This window comes from Orbicella faveolata, unplaced genomic scaffold, assembly GCF_042242905.1.
Source record: "Orbicella faveolata isolate gen_17 unplaced genomic scaffold, um_ofav_v1 contig_24, whole genome shotgun sequence".
Classification (NCBI taxonomy): domain Eukaryota; kingdom Metazoa; phylum Cnidaria; class Anthozoa; order Scleractinia; family Merulinidae; genus Orbicella; species Orbicella faveolata.
Window position 1 is genome coordinate 28,344,952 of NW_028301552.1, and position 22,224 is coordinate 28,367,175.

Genomic DNA, 22,224 nt, shown 5'->3' on the forward strand with positions numbered 1-22,224 from the left:
CTTGGAAGGGATGCTAGTCCATCGCAGGGTTACCATCCACTGGCCCCCACCTTTAATTTTGCCGGTACCCATTTATACACCTGGGTGGAGAGGCACTGTGAGAGTAAAGTGTCTTGCCCAAGAACACAACCCAATGTCCCCGAACCCGGACCGCTCGATCCGGAGACGAGCGCTCTAACCATGAGACCACCGCGCCTCTCACCATGTACAGAGTAACGAAAAAGCATCTATATATCACTGAAAGAAGTTAAACAACACATACTCGATACCCACCATTCCTTTATTATGTAACATTTTCTGTTGTTCAATTGTTCATTGATAATTCCGTGAGGCACTCTTCGCATCATCTAGTACCACTTCAAATATTTCAAAATTTCCCAAGGATTTGACATTCATGGGCCCTTCTGGGGCAAAGTCAATACCCTTCGCGATTCCCGTCAATCGTCTCCAAATCTTCTCTCTTTTGTGACATTGTACCTCAGTGAGCTATAAACATTTCCTTCGATTTAGCCCTTCTGCTGTACATTACAAATACAAATACAAATACTTTCTGAAGAGATTGAATATCCCAGGGGTTAATGATGTCAAATCCTTGGGATATGCCCTGCCGGGATGTTAACGTTTTTAACTGATGAGGGTATAATCCCTATTCTAACATTATAACACATTTGTTACTTATTTTTTCACCTCAATTCCCTTTTTCACTGGCACCCTATAAACAGGGCCAATACGTTTTATACAATTTACTGTTGATAATAATCGCTGCCAAATTTCAAATAAAAATAAACTAAGTCTTACTTTAGTTCGGCGAAATAAATATTGATTCTTTAATGAAGAGAATTGACTTTTAAATTTAATTAAATAACTTTTGCAAAGAAAGAACTCCGCAGTTTTCTTTCCACAATTCGATAACTTCTAGTCCTTTTCTCCCGAAAGTTTAATCAATTAAGCTATCTATTAGGGTCTTACACATTATGCCGCATTACTTTGAGTATAAAAGTGAGATAAAAGAATCGAGCATTATGCCGGAATAACAGTGACGAAAACTGGCTTATTCCGGGCCTTAGGCAGGCCGAGAGTACTGTTACTACCCAGTGGTCTCAACATGAAAAAGAGCTTCCAAATTGGGCTTCAGCATGCCAGAATGTCTCGTCAATATAACCCTCGTCAGCTGCAGCTGAGCGAGTTTTTCACTTCTAGTTAACTCTTCGTAATAGTCAAACCTTACAATGAGGGGTCGCTCACGCTTCATTAAAATAAGCGTTAAAATTAAGGGAAAATAGCACTTTTTTCACGTACGCATTAAAGAGCATAAGAGTGACGTCTTTTGAGCATAATAGTGAAAAACTTTGGGCATCGAATATCAGCATAATTTTACAGTGAAAAAATTAGGCATAATGTGTAAAATCCTACTATCTATTTACCTTACCTACACCATAATTAGCACTGCCGACAGAAACCTTTCCATTATTAATTTACAATTCTTACTTTAATCTGCACGATTCTATTTTACAACAAAAGGGAGATTGATGAAAATAGCGAAAGATCACTAGGGTAAAGAAAACTTCACGGCTGTAGTACAAAATGCTACATCCCGATTACAGTTCTTAGATGATTCTCAATTTAAATGTAAAAAGGAGATCGTTCTTAGGAAGACAATTTATATTTGTATTTGCGACGTTAGGTCAAGTAGGCTTGTGGAAGCTTCGCCTTCTACTAGCATTCATTCATCTATATACAAGAGCGAAATATTCTTCGCTATAAATAAGTAAACTTATGGAATAGAACTCAAATAACAAATTTTATCCATCCCTTAACTAAATTCAATAATAGAGAAGTTACCTACAAACAAATTAAATTGATTTAGACTCGATTTAATACTTGCTCGTGATTGGGTACTAGACAGAACCAATCTTCCCACATATGGCAGGCACCAGCATCTCAAAACAACCAATCACAAGCAAGCCTGTTCATTTATGCGTCTATAGCAGAATGCACTGCGGGTTTTGGTCGTCATCGCCGCGTGAATTCTTCTCTCGCTTCTCTGCCATTCTCAGCTGTTTGTCCAACTCCTGCAGTTTTTTCCTCTGTTCTTTGATCCTGATAAGCTCGTCTGTCTTTCCTTTATCGCTCATTTCCTTCTCCAGCAGGTCCGCCATAAGGAATAACTCCTCGGCGGCTTTGGCCGCGCAGCGTTGTTGCCTTACGTCTAGTTTGGCAAGCTGCCGTTTGTCCTTCTGTACTTTATCTTTCACCCTGTGCAGAATCTCTGATCTCTGCCCCAGTTCTTGTTCCACGTGCTCCAAGGTCTCTTTGTGCACGGCTTCCAGATCAGATAGCTTTCTTCTCTCAGTTTCAAGCAGCTGATTCACGCTCGCCTTGCGTTTCTCCAACTCTTGCACCGCCTCTCCGATCGTCAGCTCTGCCACCTCCTGCTGTTCCTTGTGCTTCTTCTCCAGTTCAAGAAGTCGGACCTTTTCTTTCCTTATCAGGCTTCGTTCCGCTTCTCTTTCGTTCTCCAACTCCTCCAGCTCCTCCTCGTTCAAAGTCTCTTTCTCCGCCTGCTGCAGTGCCTGGCTGTGCTGTCGCTCCAGCAACGCAATCCTCCGGCGCTGTTTGTAAATGAGCTTCTTGCGCTCTCGCCCCTCGCGGTCAACATCTTCACATCTTCTCTCTATCTCTTGTTCATACTCAATCAGCGGTCCTAGTTCATTCCGCACCAAGCTCTCAACTTTCTCTCTGAGCGGCATAAGAATCAACTTCTCGCCCTCCAGATGTTTCTCAAGCTTAGTTTTCGTTTCTGTCACCATAAGCGTGGCCTTTTGAAGAGCCGTTTGATGCTTGTTCAACAATTCGTTCAATATTTTTCGTTCCTCTCTGATGTCCTTGATCTCTTCGCGAGTTTCGAATTCTAGCAGTTCTTTCTTTTTCGTGAAATCGGCTTCAGTCAACTCAACGTCCTTATCTTCGTTTTCCAACTCTTCCAACCTCCTCCTGGCTTCCTCCACTTTCATTCTTGCAGCCCTTCTCTCCATAATCATTTTCTCCTTTTCAATGAGTGACGCTTCCTCCACCTCCTCCGCACTCTCCAGCATCTCGCGCACGTCTCTAATCTTGGCGTAGGCTTGGTCTTGAGCTCGCTTGTGTTTGGCCTGCACTTCCTCTAGTCGGCGCCATTCTCCTTCAATGGCTGACTTCCCAGTGGTCAGGCTGCGGAGTCCTTCCAAGGTCTCCTGCTCCACTCGCCGGACCGACTCCTTGGCTTGGGACACCTCCCGCTGAGCTTGCTTTCGCTGCTCTTCATAATCAACTTCCAGCTGCTTCAGTCGCTCACGGAGTACTTCCAGTTGCGACTTCTCCTCGGGCTCTGCCCTAGCCGCTGCCTCGGCTGCTGCCTCAGCTGCCGCTTCGGCTTCCGCCTCACTGCGTTCAGGAGCTCTCTGCAGCATGTCATTGCTAACAGAAGGACTAAGTGTCCCAGGTGATGATGCAGCACTGCTCCGTTCAGCAGTGGCTCGAGCCTGCTGCTCAGCTAATTCTAATTCTTGTGATTTTGTTTCAATTTCTTGCTGTAATCTTGCCACTTCTTCACGCTGCATTTCAACCTGAAAACAAAATTAGCGTCAAGCTAATTAGCAACACCACTAAAAAAGACAGAATCCTAACCCTGCCTCCCATAGCAAAGCCCATTCCCACTCTATCTTCAAAAATACCAATGGCACAGTGATCTAACCAATAGGCCACTTTCGATATATTGAAATTCAGCTTGATAGTGAGGATTAAAGGACACAAACAAAAGAAATGAATAAACATGGTCATTCAGCTTCCTTTGTTTGTGTCCTCTAGGCCTTGCTGCCAAGCTGAATTTTAATATATCGAAAGTGGTCTATTATTACTGGATTACTCTTAGCCAGTCTAACACCACCCTGGCGCAGTTTTCCTCCACCTCTCTCCCATTAGGAGTTTTTAGCTTGATAACTAGACTTTCCTAAGCATTTTCACAGTACCTGTCTTCGTTCTCGGTCCCATTTCTTCTCCAGATCTTCTTTAATTCTTCCCATCTCCTGTTCCTTGAGTTGAACCTTCTTCCTGTGGTCTTCTTCCAGCGCCATCAACCGCTGCATTTCAGCTTCCAGCCTCTGCTTCTCTTCTTCCTGTTCTTGACGAATCCTTTCCTTCACCTGGTTGTTTCAACACAACACGAAGCAGAAAAGTTATCGATATGACAAGTCCGGGGGGACTCCCATATAAAAGGACGGGGGTACTCGTGGTACCTTTTAAGGGTTAAGAAAACGGTTTTCGTACCTCTTAGGGTGTCCGGCCTCATAAGGTCCACAGCGGGAGCTATCAGTTGCGGTCCGTTTTAGGGTATTAAGCCGAAAAAAATATGACAGGAGATACTGTGTTGTTTTCTAAAACAGGATCTTAGGGGTTCTTTTCAAAATTTCCGACAAGCATCCCCTTCCTTTGTATACGAGACTCTTTCCCGTTCGTGTTCACGAAACTTCGCGCAAACACAGAAACAAATCGTTCCAAAGTTACATCTGATGAATAGAAATGACAAAACTACCAACGTCAAAGTAGTAATTAACCCTTGGGTTTATTCTTTTTCAAATAGACTTTCCTGCTTGACTTTGCGGAGACGGAGGAGGGACTCATTATCCGAAAGGATTGTAACCTTCAAAAATGGTCAGAGAAAAACAGAAAAAAGTGGTGCATATATTTGGAGCTAATCGGAAATACTCGAAGCTCTCCAAGTGTACTTATCACAAAACAACTGTTGTTATTTGGCAAATAAAAAGCAAAACTTTCTTATCATACTGTACAGATATAAAAGGCAAAAAAGTGTTATAAATCCAAATGTAAACTCATGGTGTTATAATTGGGAGGGGCGGGGAGGGGGCCTTGTTTCTTATTGTCCGAGGGGCTTATTTTTCTGAAATTAGGAATGGTGTATCTTGGTGTATCTTATTTTTAGAAGTTTACAACATTAACTGAAAACACTTGCTTTTGGCGTTAAATATTTCACGATGTATACCTGTCTTATTTCCTCCTCAGCTCGTTGGCGAGCAAGCTCTTGTTCTTCTCGTATTTCCTCCAAGTATTTCTTCTGAAGTTCTAACTGCTGATGACTCGCTTCCAGCTCCTTTTTTCGTTCAACTTCCTCTGCACTGCGAACTTCAGAAGCTCTCTGTTGCTGGGAACGGAGAAACTCAAGCTCGCGCCTATGGATAAAAAACACTATCAGTACCTCACTGCAAAAAAATTTTTCATGACTTCAAATATTGTTGAAGGATCTTTGAATGATTATGGCAGAATGCTAAGCATTTTACGAAACTATTCAGAGAACTTCGGGTATTTTCCGACGATCTTGGCCTTATTTCCCAATCTAATTTTCGCCTTAAAAGGAATCCAAAATGCAAACAATACAGAACAAAAACAACATGGGACCGTCAATAGTCAACAGAGGTGTTGAGACATTTGACTGTAAAATTCTATTTTCGAGCGTCATGGAAACATTCCCGCCCCAAAACCAAACAATGTTAGTTCTTGTATCTCTGAAACTTCACACACCTCAACACTGCATAACTCTGAATTGGAGGAGAGGGTATCGCACAAACCTTGCTTCCTCTAATTTGTCAGCAGCTTCTCGCTGTTGGGTTTCAAGGCATTTCCTGGATAAAACAAACATACAAAAATGTTTAACTGATATAGGTAACCGCAACGACCTCGATTAAATTAGAGATTAATTCGACATCAACAAGTTTTCAGAAATTTGCAGAAAGGCACTTTGCAGAGGAAGGAAGTTATCCCACTATTAGTCAATCAAAGCTCCAGAAATTTCTCAATTACATTTGTAACGAGCCATGACAAATTTGGTGGACCAAATTTAACAAACAAAATCTCTGCTCACCTTTGCTCTTCTATCCTTCGAGTTTCCTCGCGATACTGACGCTCCAGCTCCAAACTAAGAAAGAAAGAAAAACATTAATGTCGACAACAGACTAGTAAATATGAAATAAGCAATTAAATTATTGTGTCGCTCTGGCCCTGTTCACACTACTCCGGAGAAAGTTGAAAACGGCGTTTTCCCTCTGAAAACGCGTCGAATGTTTTCCGTCCACACAACTTCGGAGAAATTCGAAAACGCAACAATCACCGGTCATTTTGGATTTGTGTTTGAGGAAATCTCGGGCAGGGAAATCACGTGATTATCGTGTCGTAGCCGTTTTCGAAAAGCTCCGTTTTCAGAATGTTGTTCGTCCACACTAAACGCAAACCCGGAATTTTCAAATTCCTCCGGTTTGAAGAGCGTTTTCGAAAAGTTCCGTTTTCGTGACGAATTGGTGCGGACGGTAGGCCTAACCGTAGAAATAAAGCTGAGTTTTCAAATTTCTCCGGCGTAAGGTGGACGAGGTCATAGATCAACCCAATGGAAGTATGTAGAGTGCAGCTCAAATATATGCGAACTACGCATACGCGTATTATACGAGCGTATTTTGCGTATACGCGTATGTCAATAGCACACATGTGCGCGTATATACGCGCGTGTATGTCTCTTTGTTATGCATTCCCCTATGTTTCTTTACATATGTAGGTGTGCTAAAGTCCTACGGTAGATCATTGAGAAGCAAATCATAGAGGTTTGTGCTCACCCGGCATTGTAGAACATGTAAGATGGTTCTCTCTCTGGTTCTGATCCAATGTCCGCCAGATTTTCCATCGATTCATACTATGATCAACGAGAAAGCAGTATAAATCAGTATTGTAATTTCTTTGAAATTTAAATGACAACAAACTAACTCACGTATCTCTTTTTCCTGAGTTTGGCAGCTTCTTGAGGATGGTTAAACCGCAGCATGTTAGTCTTTCCAAGTAAAATTACATCACCTGCAGAAAAAAAATATGACAATTTCAACCCTTCATTCGATCGAAAAAAAGCACAATAAGTAAGTTGGAAAAGTTGCCCCTGTCCCCCGAAAAAATAAGAATAATAAAATATCACTAAAAAATGATACCGGACAAACCTACTGTCCACCCAAACGTGACAAAAACAGCAAACCTTACGTGACATCTGGTGTTTATCCCTTGCGCCATGCTGGCGTGACAACTTTCTAAAGTCCTTCTGAGTTTTCGCTCTATGTTTTGATTGGATAAAACTAAACCACAAACTCTTTGCATGCTGCAATCAAATACCTACCCTGACTAATCCGCTGTGACTTGCCCACAGGGAGCCCATTCACTTGACACAGGGAGGCAATGGGATGAAGGATAACAGTCCCTTCGATACTCTCCATGATGCAATGTTCTGCTTCAATACCAGGCCCTGACAACACTGTAAATTAACAGGAAAAATACAATAATCAACATCGAAATTCTCCTTAATAACATCAAGGCACTTCATATAAGTTAGGTAAGGATAAATTACGTTTTGGTCTCTCTTTGGGCACGAGATATCAGAGCAACGCTTTGAAATGCAAAGGAAATTTGTTTACTAGCTTTCTTTTATTATTTTAATAAGAACTAGAATCTACGCAAACCTATGTCAGGGTTAAAATTGACATCCTCTTTTCCAATGTACGTCATGCCATCCTGCGAAATAAAAGTATAAAATTACTTTTTTACCAACAAAGGTTTGAGCTCTCTTTTGATGAACAAAGCACTTATCACTCCTTAATTTGTCACTACAGACTGGTTTTCTTATTGTTGTAACATGACGAAAAAGCAAGGTATTGCATCTGGCCAATCAGAATAAATGTAAATAACAATATGAACCAATCAGAATTCGAAACCAAAACATACAGCCGGCGCCAAGCGCGAGAAAACTGGCGCGCTTTACCAAGTCACCATTGGCTTGGTTTTGCTCCAGTTTCGTGTGGAAAAAACAACAGCATGTTTGCACTGTTTGCTAGGCACAAGAATGATTGCTTACGGTAACCTAGTTATACAGCTCAAGAAAAGCTCGAACTAATTTAATCATGTGGTGGCTTTCAATACTTTCAGCACCTCCTTACGCACTGTTATGTTTATCCGGGTTTCGACCATCTAAAAATATTCCCGCTTTTTTTCCGCAGACAAATTTTGCTTTTTCCTGATTGGTTCGTTCCTCTAAAAGTTCCCGCCAACGGCGCGGGTGACTGAGCTCTTTAGAATATGGACACTTCGTAAAACCCAACACACCTGAGCACAATCATATGATGTTCCGTGTCACGTGTGTTGAATGTCTCGGTTAACTTCATTCATTTTACATCGTTGAAAACTCGGTCAGAGTAAAACCATTTGAGTGTTATTGCTGTTGCAGCTAGCATTGATATGTGTAAATATTACACCGTCTACCTTCAAATGATAAAGAGTGACTCCTGTACTGAGCACATCGTCATCAATGCAGACCAAGTGAGGCAGCTCGGACTCCATTTTAATACCAGCACCTTCATATCTGAACCCAAGAGCTCGCTCCTGTCAATACAAAAATAACAACCACTTCGTAGTTAATTGAATCTTCAATTTTAATCTGGCCAGTATTGTGCAGAAAAAAAAACCGAGTTTTTTTACTATGCTCACTCGCCAAGATAAAGATATTTGTTTCAAGAATTTTAACTTCATTCAACAAGGTTTTAACATTGGTAGACCGAAACATGTCCACCATAAACAAAGTTAAATTTGAGGTTCTTTCGCAATTTGCAAACTGAGTACGCTAAAAAAAAGAAGTCTTATTTCACAATCTCAATTCTTCCGCTGCTCGAAAGAAGTACACATGTGTTGACTCTTTTCAGAAATCTGTGTAGCTTTTTAAGGTTATTTTCACTTCAAGAAGCAATCACATGTATCACCGGTCAAGGACATAACAGGAATCTCGCAGTTGCGTTTTTGAACAAGGAAACTTCAGAATCGTGAAAATCTGTTTGCATCCTTTTTTTTTACCTCGATAATTTTCTGCGTCTCCCGCCACTTGCTGGTCCAGTTCTTAGTGAGTTCTTCGACTCTCGCTTCATTCTCGTGAAGTCTCTCAGTCATCTGTGATTCTTCAGCAGCCCCAAGCCCTCCAATTCCATCCTACAACAACAAGAGATGTCACTTGTATAACGAAACTAAACAAATGTCACAAAATGTTCACTGTCCACTGACCAAAAGGAGCTGTTTATAAATGATACTTCGTGAACTACTCCTGGAAGTGTTCTGTTAAAATATTTAATAAATATCCCATTACCTGGCCATGTGCCTGCAGGAGCACTTTGAGTCGATCTATCTCAGCCCTCAGTTCTCGGATGAGTTTCACATTTGGATCCTAAAGAACATAAGTCAAGATTTAAGATACGACAGATGTGCATATAGATCAATAAGAACTTTTTAGGACAAGCATAACATGACCCCTTCAAATCATCTTTTATCAATTGAAAAATTGCCGCACTTGGTATACTCGGTGTGATGTTTACTTGTGATTGGGCTTACTTCTAAAATCAACAAAATTTATTCTATTAGCAAAGGAAGATTACGGTCCTCTGAGAAACCTTCGAAAAGCTACCACTCTGTGTACATAAATTTCTATTTTTAACCTGATGTTATTTATACAGGGCCCCTATGGATATCTGCCTTTGAGCTGAACGGGCTACCCTGTTTAAATAAAGTTTTACTTTACTTTACCAATGACTTATTTTTTACACAAGCCACTACCATGAATAAGAAATAAAATTTGTTGGCCTGAAATTCACTCATTTTAATTTACGAAACTTTGTAACCAACCTCATTGATGGTGGGTTTGTTAATGATGTTCTTGGCTCTGTTGGCATATCGCAAGGTGCTAAGGGTTTCTGAATAATTCACGTCAGCTGGTGATATAGCTTTGAAGAATAAAAAAATTATATATAACAAATAAATGAATTACAATATTTAGAGAGGAAGTATCACTGGGGCTTAGCTGGTTTTCATGCAGGTCTTCTATCCTGGTCAAATTGGATTTTTGAGTGTTGGTTTTTGCGAAGCGAGAAAAACTGGAGAACCCGATGAAAACCCCTTGGAGCAAGGCAAGAACCAACAACAAACTCAACCCAAATGTGGCACCCACCAGAATTGCAGAACCCAAGCCACATTACTGAGAGGCGAGCACTCTCACCACTGAGCACTCCTTGCTCCTTATAAAAAGAGGGTGCTATCTCTTCTTGCACTTTACAACAATGACATGATGTGAACCACAATAGAGAAAACTTCCAGTTCAGAGAGGCTGACTATGGATATACCACCTAATTCTCAGACTAACTTTTAAGAAGTACAGTGTCAATCAGTATGGAGAATAAGTATTTCAATCCAGCATTTCAAGCTTGGAACTAAAGGGTTCAATCATATTCCTTACCTGCTATCATGATTGTCTTGGCATTCCCTCCTAAACTGTCTTTGAGTAGCCACGTCAAAACAGAGTTGCGATATGGTATAAACAACTTCTTCTTGGGATCCTTATTGATGGTATTTTCACTTGCTTCAGCTACGACAAAATCCAAACATTTAATACATTGCCATAGGATATTTGATTTTCCCCACAACTGAACTGGCCTCTTCCACTGTTTGGTTAGTTGGAGGAGAAGCAAAAAGAATGGAATGTGGAAGAAAAAATGAGGCTATCAACACACATAGATCCTTGTCCTTTGTTTAACTGACTTGTACTGTTTTGCTCACTCACCACTCCCAATGGGAAAGAATTAATAAATATTTTCTGCCTTTCTTTATTCACTGACAGACTGATCATTTATTTTAAGTTAGAAGTTGTAATGAGGATTATTAAATCATTTTTACCTAACGCTGAAATAACTGTTCCCAATGTGACAAGAGATTTGTTTATGTTTGCTCCTTCTTTCAACCTGCTTCCTGTAGCACCAGTTGAGTTTGCTCTCTCACTGTGGGAATAAACTAAGATGTTAGCAGAAGGGCCAAAGACTTTTTCACACTTACCCCTATTTTTGTCCCCCACAGAAACTCGCCAACTTTTCTGCTCAATCTATGACAGAGAATAGCTAAAAAAGTAGCGAGCGGTCTTCTTACCTTCCTGCTAAATCAACTAAGTGGATTTTACTGACAGTTTCACTTGGCATATCTGTGTAAAACTTTGCCTGCAATATAACCAAACAACATCAAAAATTCACATGCTAAATTTACATGAACTGATATTTCTTTCTATCACAAGAGTAAATGTCCCTCTTAACACAGTCAATCCCCTGCTCAGGAAATATTGTGCCTTCCTTAACTTAGTTTTCACAGAATTTTAAAACTGAACATTAATCAGTCACAGACACTATAAAATTATGGAGCCTTGTAGGGCTACATGTATTGACCCCTATGGAATTTCCAGATTGAACCTCAGATGGCTCTCTGGCTAGGGAAGAACTGAATACATGGCAAGGTCTGTTTACTAAGGCTGTTGTCTCCGAAATGTAAAATAATGATCGGTTGTTTCTCTCTGGGTAGGCATGTTCCTGTGCATTGTCACCTACATGTACATGACTGTATATATGGTCCAACCTCCGGCTGCAACCACCTCTCCTCAGCGACCAGTTTTCCAGAATACCGTAAGTTTCCAAGTCAAATCACTTCATTTGGAGCCTCTTGAAAGCAAACATCTCTCATAAGCGACCGCAACCACTTTGAGAGCTAAACGTTTGAAATGTTCTTTAGTTTTTAACCTCCTGTAAGCGACCACTCGACAGATAATAGAGCAAAAATTGGATAATAAGGTGATGTTACATTATCACATTCATGGGTAGTACAAGAAACAGAAATTTCTCAATGCAAAGTGCTGGATAATTTTTTTTTGAAATTGGCTTTTCATGTGAATAAAACATAGGGTAAGTCTCTGTACATGTAGTTACCTTATGCTAATGAGGCAATCTTTTGGCCCAATATGGTCTCAGCTCTCATAAGCGACCACCTCCCGTAAGTGACCACCTAGGCTTGACACTTTGGGTAGTCACTTATACGGGAGATTCAAATGTATTATGACTTAATAGTCAGACAAGTTTGTTTACCAACCTGAGTAAATAAAATGGTGAATATTGCATGTGATCTACTGCTCACATCATTCATGTTGGTGGAGGCAACAGTCCTGTAACATGAACAAACCTTACAGTAAACGTCCGCTCTTACACTATTAACAACTACTTGACTAAATGGAGCTTGGGTGCCTGAAATATCCAATCCACAAGTTTTCACTGATGGCAGCCGGCAAATCTTAGCGACCCGGTCATGAACCCCCATGCAGGACAGAAAATGGGCAAATGTCACACTGATTAAATAGTGGAATTTAAGGGGTTGAGGGAAGAGGTAAAAGCCTTTTGAGAAGTGGCACTGCTGTGCTTTAAAGTTCTCATTAAACACTAAACACAGGGCTCGAAATTAACTTTTTCGTTCGGGAGCCAGCTGGCTAACGGAAAAATTTTGGTCGCCAGATCGTAAATTTTGGTCGCCAACTGATTTTACATATAACTTACACAAGAACACAATTTTATACGTTACTTTACATGCAAGGAAAGTCACAATTGAAGAGCGAAAACAATTAGAAACAACACGAGTAACAGCTAGTTATAAAGCTACCGTTGTTCTCAGGTGATATGTCTCTGGTCCGAAGGTGATGGTTGTCTCCATAGTCATTTTAAATGAAGCGAGCATAAAACGTTTTAAGTCCGTGGTTTTCGTTGTGAGACAAACACGGGTCTGTGCTGAATCTTCATTCCCCGAACGTAAAAACTTGTGTAATTCCTTCAACTGATTAGTATCTGCCGCGATTTTCGCGGCAAATGAAAACATGAGAAGCCCATGGCGTTGAAGTGCGCTTGCGATCCCAGTTTCGGAAGAAGCCGCTGAAACAATGTGGCGCGCCGTGAACGCAATATCGACTGTCGAAATACATTCAATTTTTTCGATTATCTTGTAATATTCAGACATTATTTTACTGGGGATGGAAAGGTGAGTTGTATACTAGCTACCATATCCGATTGATTTCCTAATATAAAGATTTAAAAACAAAAGTTGTGTCGTGGTTTTCTTTAGTTATCGGACAAAACGCGCCGAGTCGCCAGCTGGTGACCAGTTCTCAAAATTTGGTCGCCAGTGCTCAATTTTTGGTCGTATTGGCGACCAGTGTGTCGCAATTTCGAGCCCTGAAACATATTTTAGTCTGAGGCCACAAGGAATCCTTGTGCATGCATTTATCTATTTCAAACACAGCTGGCAGAAACAGTTAGGCTGCTACTCTTTGATGTGACTCCATTCAATAGAATTAAGGTACATTTAAGGTTCTGATGGTTTGTCCGGTAGTTTTATTTTTACCTGTTTGTGTTTCCTTCATCCATTAAATTCTCTATTCCCTCATAGTCTTTCACAACATGCTTTGTCAAATCTAAAATAATGCAAAAAAGGTTTAACTTGAAAGAAATGCAAACGTGATCAAAACTTTAAAATAATTGTTTGTCTCATTAAAAACATACAGGAGATAGAAAAAACATACTACTCAAACAAGAGTATCATGGCTTATGCTAGATGTAAGACTAGTATGACTAGCAACCGAAGGTTACCAATTAAATCACTCAGAAAGGAACCCAGCACTGGAACATACCCTGTACATATGGGCCTTCCTTGGGATGTTCTCGTACTTTGAGATTGTACTTTTCTCTTCCTTTGGCTGGTCGCAGGAGATCACCAACTCTCTCATTGTATATTTCAAGATAACTAACGATTATGAAAAAAATTATTATCTTTCAAATAATGAAGTAAATTATGTGTGAATACTCTATCATAAAATTGTGGAGGCATGATGACCTCAGGGTTAGTGTGTGCGACTCCAAATCAAGCGGTCCAGGTTTGAGCCCTGGCCGGGGACATTGCGCCTCTCTCCGCCCAGGTGTATAAATGGGTACAGGCAAATTTAATGCTGGGGGTAGCCCTGCGATGGACTAGCATCCCATCCAGGGGGGATTAGAACTATTCCTAGTTGCTTCATGCTACAGAAACCAGGAAAAGCTGTGGCCTGATGGACCACTTCGCTCATATCCAGACTTTACCTTACCTTACTCTTACCTTACTTTATTATAGAATACAGTCAAACACTTTATAATGTCACTATTCATGTCAACCGATTACTTTGGGGTATACCTGTTAGTTTTTACAATCCGCCATAAAATGGGAAGTGGATTAAATCCACAAAAAGCTGGTTCCTAAACCTAAATATCAATTAACTGATTTTTTGACACCTTGCACAGTGAACTCAGTCTTTACCACTTGCATGGCCATCTTGGTATCATGGTTGCTAAATCTTAGCCTAAGCAAAGTCAGTTAAGCCAACAACTATAGTCCATCCAATTTACTCAAGAAGAAACAAATTTGTTACAGGTGTGAAGATCAAGGCTACTGGTGACTCAAAACCTTATGATAACCCTGCATAATTATTATAATTATAGTTTAGTAGCCATCAGCTATGTGGCAATTCTTATACCTGACTTCAGTCCTGAATTCAGTTTTATCATCACCACTGGATTCCATTCGTTTGTACAGACCCTGTAGAGTTACGATATGTTAATAATTAACACTTGCATGGTTGAAAAAAATTAAATTATAATTTAAAAATATAATTTATATTATTTTTAATTATTAAAAATAACATAAATTATATTGTTTCTCCAGTGTACAAAATTACCTCCAAATTGGTAGAAACTCAAGAAAAATCACTTATAGCTTACTGTCTAACTAAAGGAAAAAAGGAACCAAAAGGCTGGTTAAGATAAGGGAAAGTTTACTGAATTAAAAATCAATGACAAAACTTGAAACATCTATTGCTCTAAATAAGTGATTTGCATGATGGTGTCATTTGACCACAACTACCAGCATCCTTCATTTTTCTGTTTCCTATGCTAATTAGGGAAAAAGTTATTAAAACCCCATTGGGAATTCAAAATTAAAAAAATAAACAAAAAACAAAAGGAATTCTAGTAGCTGTAGTCAAATGATGATGACGTGCAAATCTGCTATTTAGATGTGTCTTTTATACTGTATGGTCCCAAACATTTAGCTAATCATAAATAACTGTACAATTGTAGATACCACCTACATGTATCAGTTAACCTGTCTAACTCAAATGTTTTTTTCGGAGGTAAGACATTTTACTCACAATAGTATACAGAACTTGACAGACATGACAAGATTCTAAGTCATTTTAGGATATAATAATTATTCCTACATTGGTACTACCTGACATATTCTTGGTATCAATCCAGGTGCCGACTGCAAAACAATGTCCACAAATTAATAACAGCTTACTTAATGAGGTCTTGTTCCATTTAAGGAAGAAATAAAAACTCTGTCAAGTGACACAAGAGTTAAAGAGGGATTTAAACCCAAAGAAAGTGGCAGTGCATGGGAGAGGGGCTTGAGAATACAAAAAATCAGTCTCAACAAAGAGCTTCACAGTTCAACCCCTATTACCCTCTGGGAAATGGATGGTGGCTGCTTAAAGGGGATTGGCGCTTTATTGAGGTGAACACAGTAGAGAAGCCCTCATTGGGACTTTGATTACTGATCACCTAATAGGGGTGACCATTTAATAACCAGCTACTGTTTGACACTTAAAAGACGTTCACGCAAAAATGTTCCAGTCGATATATATTTTTTTAAATTTTTACCACAGTCAGATAATGAGTTACTTGTGTCAGAAATGCCAAAAAATTGGTGGTCACCAACTTCATTTCTAAGATAAAGCATGTGGAAAACTATCCTGAGTTTGAAAAATTGACGGATGTAATTCAGCATGGTCTGCAGGGGGTTTATAGTTAGCAATATCGAAGGCGAGTCAACGGAAGCAAACAATCTTCGTCATATTTTGTAGAAGTGGGTCTGTTGCATAAATAATTCCAAATTTTACCAACGTTTTTACAAAACTTAACCCTTCAAGAAGCATTTGAAACTGTCACACAGATAAACAAAGAGCTAACAAGAAAGAAATACTGTTTCGTTTCCAAAAAGATATTCAAAGTCTGAGAAAGGCTAGGGTTTTGATAGCTTGTGCATGAGAAGTCCTGGGGCGAGGGGGATTTGTGCTAATGTGCCGCTTTGCACCGCACTGATCTGCTCAGTTACCAGAGCCTGGGGTTTTTTCGTCCAGGTGAGGTTTAGTATTTAACCTATTGTAAAAGAGCAAGGGCTAATTAATTTAAGTTGTCTACACAAGTATCAGTTATTACAGTCAATGCACTTCAAAATGTATTTACTTGTGATACTTCACTTTGACTCTGGCCTAGGGGAAGGGGGATGCTCCTTATATCGGCTACATAGGTATGTCCAGTGTCAGAGGGACATGTTTTTTTAAGACATTTTAGTCAGAAGTAGAGTATCGATTTTTGTCATTTTGGTCTCAAACTGGGTATGGTTTTTGCACTCTAGTCTTTATTAAGGTATGTTTTTTAGAAGAAGCTACTTTTTTCATCATTATCGATAACACCAGCAACTAAAGCCATTCACAATACCTTTAACATCATTCTGACCTAGAGAACTACGGCAGGTCTGAAACAGGGTATTAATCTAAGGGTCAGGCCATAAATAGGTTAGAAAAATCGCAGACTTTGGTCTTAAATAGGTTAAGTGCTTTGGGAAGCAGGCCTCACAGCCCTGCCAAATTTTTCAGAAATTCAAAGTATTGTGTGTGAGGCCAAATAAAGCTAAGAGGCAAAAGCATTTGACGCATAATTTTTCCATTTCTGTGCCGGGCAGTCCTTGATTCGAATGAATGTGGCACTCTGCGTTTCATTGTCAGTGATGCAGTATATTTTTCTTTTCAAAAAGGACGCCTCATGTGTGACGAAACACTTTCGCTTGAATATTATGAAGCTAAAATACAAATGCTATCAGTGTTTTCATGGAAACCAGCTCTTGAAATGCCGCGGTATGTCAAAATATGAATTTTCTTGTTTTTAAAAGTGCGCTCTAAGAAGTAAAGTTACTGGAATTGCGGCAGAAAATTCGAGAAATTCAACTAAATCTGGAAAATGCCGACACCTAGGATATGAAGAAAACCTCATAAAAAAGCCATATTGTGCCTATTTTGCAATATACCGACGTTAATTATAAAAATTATTACAATATAATGAATTAGTTACTTTCCACAACATAACGTATCTGTAGTATCGTCCAAACGCTCCAAGTGCATGTTCTTTTCCCATAAACAGCCACTGAAAAGGGGTGGGATTGTTATTCCTGACAAGTGTTCTGATTGACCAAAATTATGTCGCTGTAGTTGTGATCTTAATCACATTTAAATCAAGCACGGAAACAGATATATTCGTTTCTCTAGAATACATCGTTTCAGTAAGACTTAGGAACATTTAAGTTGCCAATTATTTCCACCTGCATGACATTTTAATTTCCTTTTCTTTCCGTGTCACAAAATAAAATTTAGTTTCGAGAAGTTATTCTTCTTGAACATGTTTACCTTGTGAATTACAAGCGTTACTGGCAGATAACATTCATACTCAATATGTCAATAAATCACTAAGTACAGTACCATTTCTTCTTTGAACTAAACAAAACAAACTGCTTCCATCGGCTTAAAATATCACATTAGGAGACAAATTGCGTGGTCTGGCAGTCTCTCTACCTCCAAAATAAACTTCCTTTTCACTATTACTATCCGAATAGAAGTCTAGCGTGTAGTTTTCTTGTGTATTTTAATAACGAGAAATGAGAGTTTCAGTCGTAATTCCCCATTTTCAAATAAAGCAGCAATTGAAATGTTCCGAACGTCACATTTTGTTGCGATGATCGAATTTCCACCATATTTACATTAACAATTACAAACTTTACTCTGATTGGATACTACAAATCACTATGTAAATAGTTCACCCCTGAACTGAAAACAATACTGTTTCGTTTCTGAGGAAACGAAACAAAACGAACGGAATTTGATGTAGCATTTTGTGCAAAAAAACTTCTACATGTACACACTGTAGTCGATAGATTTTCTTCGTTTTTCCCTAAACATAGAAAATTGGTAAAGAAAATGATCCATCAAAACAAAAATAGGGGTCACCGCACATCCAAGCTCATTAAATCCAGGCAAAGCTATAGCAATGGCCATCTGCCCTATCATTGTTCATTTTATTACTTAGCACACACTCTCAGTGGTGAGTGAATTTGCACGCGCAGTAACAATGCACAGAAACAATTAGCAAGAATGTCCTTAAAGAGCCTTTAGCCTCATATTTTAGTTGACCATTTAATAGGTGGCCGCTTAATAGGGGTTCAACTGTGTTAGCACAAAGGGTAAGGTAAAGTCTGCATACGAGTCAAGTGGCCCACCAGGCAGGAGCTTATCCCCATTTCTGTAGCATGAAGCGACTAGGAGTATTTCTACTCTCCCCTGGATGGGATGCTAGTCCATCGCAGGGTTACCCCCAGCATTAAGCTCACCGGTACCCATTTATACACCTGGGTGGAGAGAGACACTGTGAGAGTAAAGTGTCTTGCCCAAGAACACAACACAATGTCCCCGGCCAGGGCTCGAACCCAGACTGCTCGATCTAGGAACGAGTGCACTAACCATGAGGCCACTGCACCTCCTACATTAACATTAGCATGGAGAGACAGGATAATATATTTTGTGGGTCATTCTAATATTTTTTTTGACTGTAGATTATCATAATTAGGTAGCAGTGCAAAAGCTCTATTTAGCCAACCCTTTAACCCCCCTCTTTCTCATAGTCTCCCCCTCCTAATTTTAATACACACCAGCTCATTATCATAATTTGAATTACGGGGAGGGAGGGGGGGTAAGTCCCATCTGTTATTAACCACTACTCCTGGTGGGTAAAATAGAGCTTGTCTATGTACAGTACATGCATACATGTTTAAAGTGGGACCAAAGAACAAATCAGGGGATTTTCCACATAGAATCTAAAGGCCATTGACAAATTTTCAAAAGACTTCAACAATAATGGCTTCTTACGTCTTGTCCCATCATACTGTACGACTTGCCCGCACCAGTCTGACCATAAGCAAAAATACATGCATTGTAACCTTCAAATGCTGACCGGATAACGTCAGTTCCCAAGTCTTCAAAAACCTATCAAGGAAGCACAAACAAAATAATTTAATGTTTGGTGTTTTGTTATGTTTAAATAAATAGTTACTAAATTATATTTCAAAAAAATAGTTTAAAATTAGACATGAACATATGGGACCATTGTCACAGAGTTTGTAAGTAGGCAGGTTCAATGTTGTATTATGTGGTTGATTTTGCCACCTCTGTATAAAGAATTAGGTGAATACCCTAGCAGAGTAGCTGCCCAAAATTACAAAGTACATTGGAATTTTTGCCGGCCACAACTGGGCTACTTTTGACAACCCTGTAACATGTATCTCTCAAAACATAGAGATCTACATTCAGAATTAGTGCACAAGGATCTACTTGTCATCGCAGATGGTGGCTATGCTAATAAAGAAACTTTGAAAGGCACAAGATAAACATACTGTTAATAAGAAATGTCACCTTGAATATTCTGAGTATTCCCCCTACGTTTTGAAAACAATGGTGTGAAAAAACCCAATGTTTCTTTTTTTTTTTTTCAAGTATCCTGCTACATGTATATATCACGTGTAGTTTCCCCAGCAAGTGTATTTTTGGTGTGTGTGATTTGCACTGTTTATAAATTGAAGTGAAGAGGCAGAAGTAAAGACATTATTAGTACATGATTGTTAAATAAATCTGACGACTTTGTTTGAGATGGTAAACACTTCGAGCTCAGCCCACAGGCAGTCTGGTGAAAAACCTTTCGTACATAAAATTCAGCTTTACAGTCACAGATTTGTTTTCATGTAGATGTAAATAAGACTCCATTTTCAAATGAAATGTATTGATCCACACCTCATCAGACAAAACTGACTCAGAGATGAATCACCAAATTGCATTTGACAAGGCTCAAAACAGAGCATAATAAAACACAAAGGTCCTACAAACTGCAAAGATAACTAAAAATCTCCAAGAAATTACTTACTATACAATATTTAGATAAACTGACTTCATTTTTATTTAGTTACATTTTCACATCTTACCAACTTATTGATTCATACTTCAAATGTGCACAGGCATGATCTCATTTTTATTGTTTGTACATTATGTACATTCACGTCATTGTGTATATCTGTATTTATTTTAGATTGAAATGATTAGTCAAAAATAATATTTAAAATCCTTAAGCTTAGTTGCTCCCACTATCCCCTGGGGCAAAACGCTGATGATTTTCAAACCATTGAGAAAATTCTGAGAACTAAATATATTATAAATTTAACCAGGTTTGTGAAAGTAAATAATATTTAAAATGTGGGCTGAGAATAAATTATTTGGTTAAATCTGAACAAATTTTCATCTGGACAATAGAGAGTCAATTTCACAAAGCAGAATTTCTTAAGCTAATTCTAAACGATCCATTCATTAAAAGCACAACATAATCTAATTCTAAGTGCCATTTTTAAGTGGGTTTTGTATGATTCAATCATAGCAGTCTGAACCTCTTCCTAATTAGAAAGATGGTTAACCAGATAAAATATTGATGATCATATTTATTTACAGTGTGCATTCTCCTGATTTGTTGATGTCAACACACACATTTTATGTGAGACAATATTCATAAAGTTGAAATCAAAACTTGTTTCTACTTTCACGATTGCAGTTTTTATACAATGATCAAAAATAAATCTTCTTTGTTGCATTGTCCAAAGAAAACACTTTGATAGGAGATGTGTACTTTCAGAGCATAAATGCATGCAAATACAATTTCACAGCCACTATAATCTGATCCCCCTCCTAGCTAAGGTTTTCAATTTTGATTCATCAGGAAAATAGCGTTATCAATTTTATTATTATTATTTTGTTATTTTCTTATAGCTGCAGCTTTTCTAAAAGATTGAAACAACACACATCACCAAAGAACTGTTATAAAAAGGTTATACCCTTATTTTTACTTTGTTATTTGACTTGCAAAACAGGCGAATATCTAAAAATTTAGACAAATCAAAATTACAGAACCATATGATGGGGCAACACACCGTCTTCACAAGCTAGGGTAAAAATAAAATATTGTAAATGCGAACCCACAGATTACTTTGAAAAATCCTTTTAAAAACGCGATGACTGTATATGTATCACTGCTATCTAAATTACGCGAGTGACAATACAATGTTTCTTCATTATACATGCAAAATGACGTTTGAAATTCTCGAAATCACGAAGCACGAACATTGCCTTCGGCTGGGTTTAAATGTAAATTTTACGTAAGTGTAGTTATTTTCAGAGATTTACCTGCTCTTGTGAGGCAAAATGTCGGTCTGAACTATCGGCAGACCAGTAGGAAAAATCGTATGAAAAATCCTTATCTTCGCCCTGAAAGCAAAGTTGAAACGCAAGTTAAATTTCAGCACCAAATTGGAGCAACAACAACTAGCCGTAAACAGCCTGCGTAAACCAAGAAAAAATATAAAAATTCCACTTACGGCAGGATTGGAGATTGTAGTTTTCTTGCCTTCCATATGGATGCAAACTTTCGCCGCCATATCACGTTCCCTTACGACATTAAAAGAGGACATTTTAACGGATATTTACACTGGCGATCATTGGGAATTTTATATACCGGTGTTTTAATGAACGGCAAAAATTAAACTTCCTTCGCATCGATATATTTCCTTACCTTTTATTAAGGGGCCTCACTCTAACTGCTACCTTGACCGAAGCCATGTTGAGTCACGTTAGTTCCTTCCTCTAGGTCATTTTAAAGGGTATGATCGCCAAATCAAAGCTTCCAAAGTGTACATTTTATTCGGAATCATTCTAACACTCTTTTTCTTCGATTCTCCCACTCGCGAGCCTGCGCACACTTTACTGACCGCTTTTGATGTCATTGGTTCCCAGATTCCCTCAATTTAATTTCTGAGGCAGCCAACTGGGCACTAATTGGCACAAATGGTCATCCAGCGAATCCAGCGGCCCCCTCGAACATGTCGAAAGGAGGGATATTTCTTGAGAATCTGGGAAGCCGGCGGTGTGCTGCTAATTCCCCTACTACCCCTTGACCCTACCGTGCCCCTCCGCACTGGCGGCCTACCATATATTTTGACCGAAATTTAGACTAAGTTAGACATCAAAATCTACAACAGCGTACACAAGTTTTTCAGTTTCCAAAAACGAAACATAATAAGCATAAGGAA

At 39.0% G+C, this 22,224-nt stretch overlaps 1 protein-coding gene across 1 annotated transcript; it reads right to left on the reverse strand.

The window, feature by feature from the left end:
- Positions 1-261: 261 nt before the first annotated feature.
- LOC110064695 (uncharacterized) lies at positions 262-21,890 on the reverse strand. Its single transcript, XM_089291897.1, has 25 exons — positions 21,708-21,890; positions 21,514-21,583; positions 21,323-21,403; positions 18,971-19,087; positions 15,226-15,258; positions 14,474-14,535; positions 13,598-13,710; positions 13,312-13,381; positions 12,016-12,088; positions 11,032-11,099; positions 10,786-10,886; positions 10,349-10,477; positions 9,742-9,839; positions 9,209-9,286; positions 8,923-9,054; positions 8,338-8,457; positions 7,542-7,593; positions 7,202-7,336; positions 6,809-6,891; positions 6,657-6,733; positions 5,915-5,968; positions 5,622-5,675; positions 5,039-5,225; positions 4,008-4,181; positions 262-3,605 (listed from the first exon to the last, which is right to left on the reverse strand). Exons 1-25 carry the CDS (start codon positions 21,752-21,754, stop codon positions 1,983-1,985), a joined length of 3,831 nt encoding a protein of 1,276 aa, XP_089148023.1. The 5' UTR covers positions 21,755-21,890; the 3' UTR covers positions 262-1,982.
- Between the last annotated feature and the right edge of the window lie 334 nt (positions 21,891-22,224).

Coding starts and splice junctions, on each gene's coding strand:
- LOC110064695 (XM_089291897.1), bottom strand. CDS start 21,754: ATGGCTTCGGTCAAGGTAGCAGTTAGAGTGAGGCCCCTTAATAAAAG. Junction 12,089..13,311: donor GATGAAGGAAACACAAACAG/GTAAAAATAAAA, acceptor TTCATGTTACAG/GACTGTTGCCTCCACCAACA. Junction 8,458..8,922: donor AGACGCAGAAAATTATCGAG/GTAAAAAAAAAG, acceptor TTGTATTGACAG/GAGCGAGCTCTTGGGTTCAG.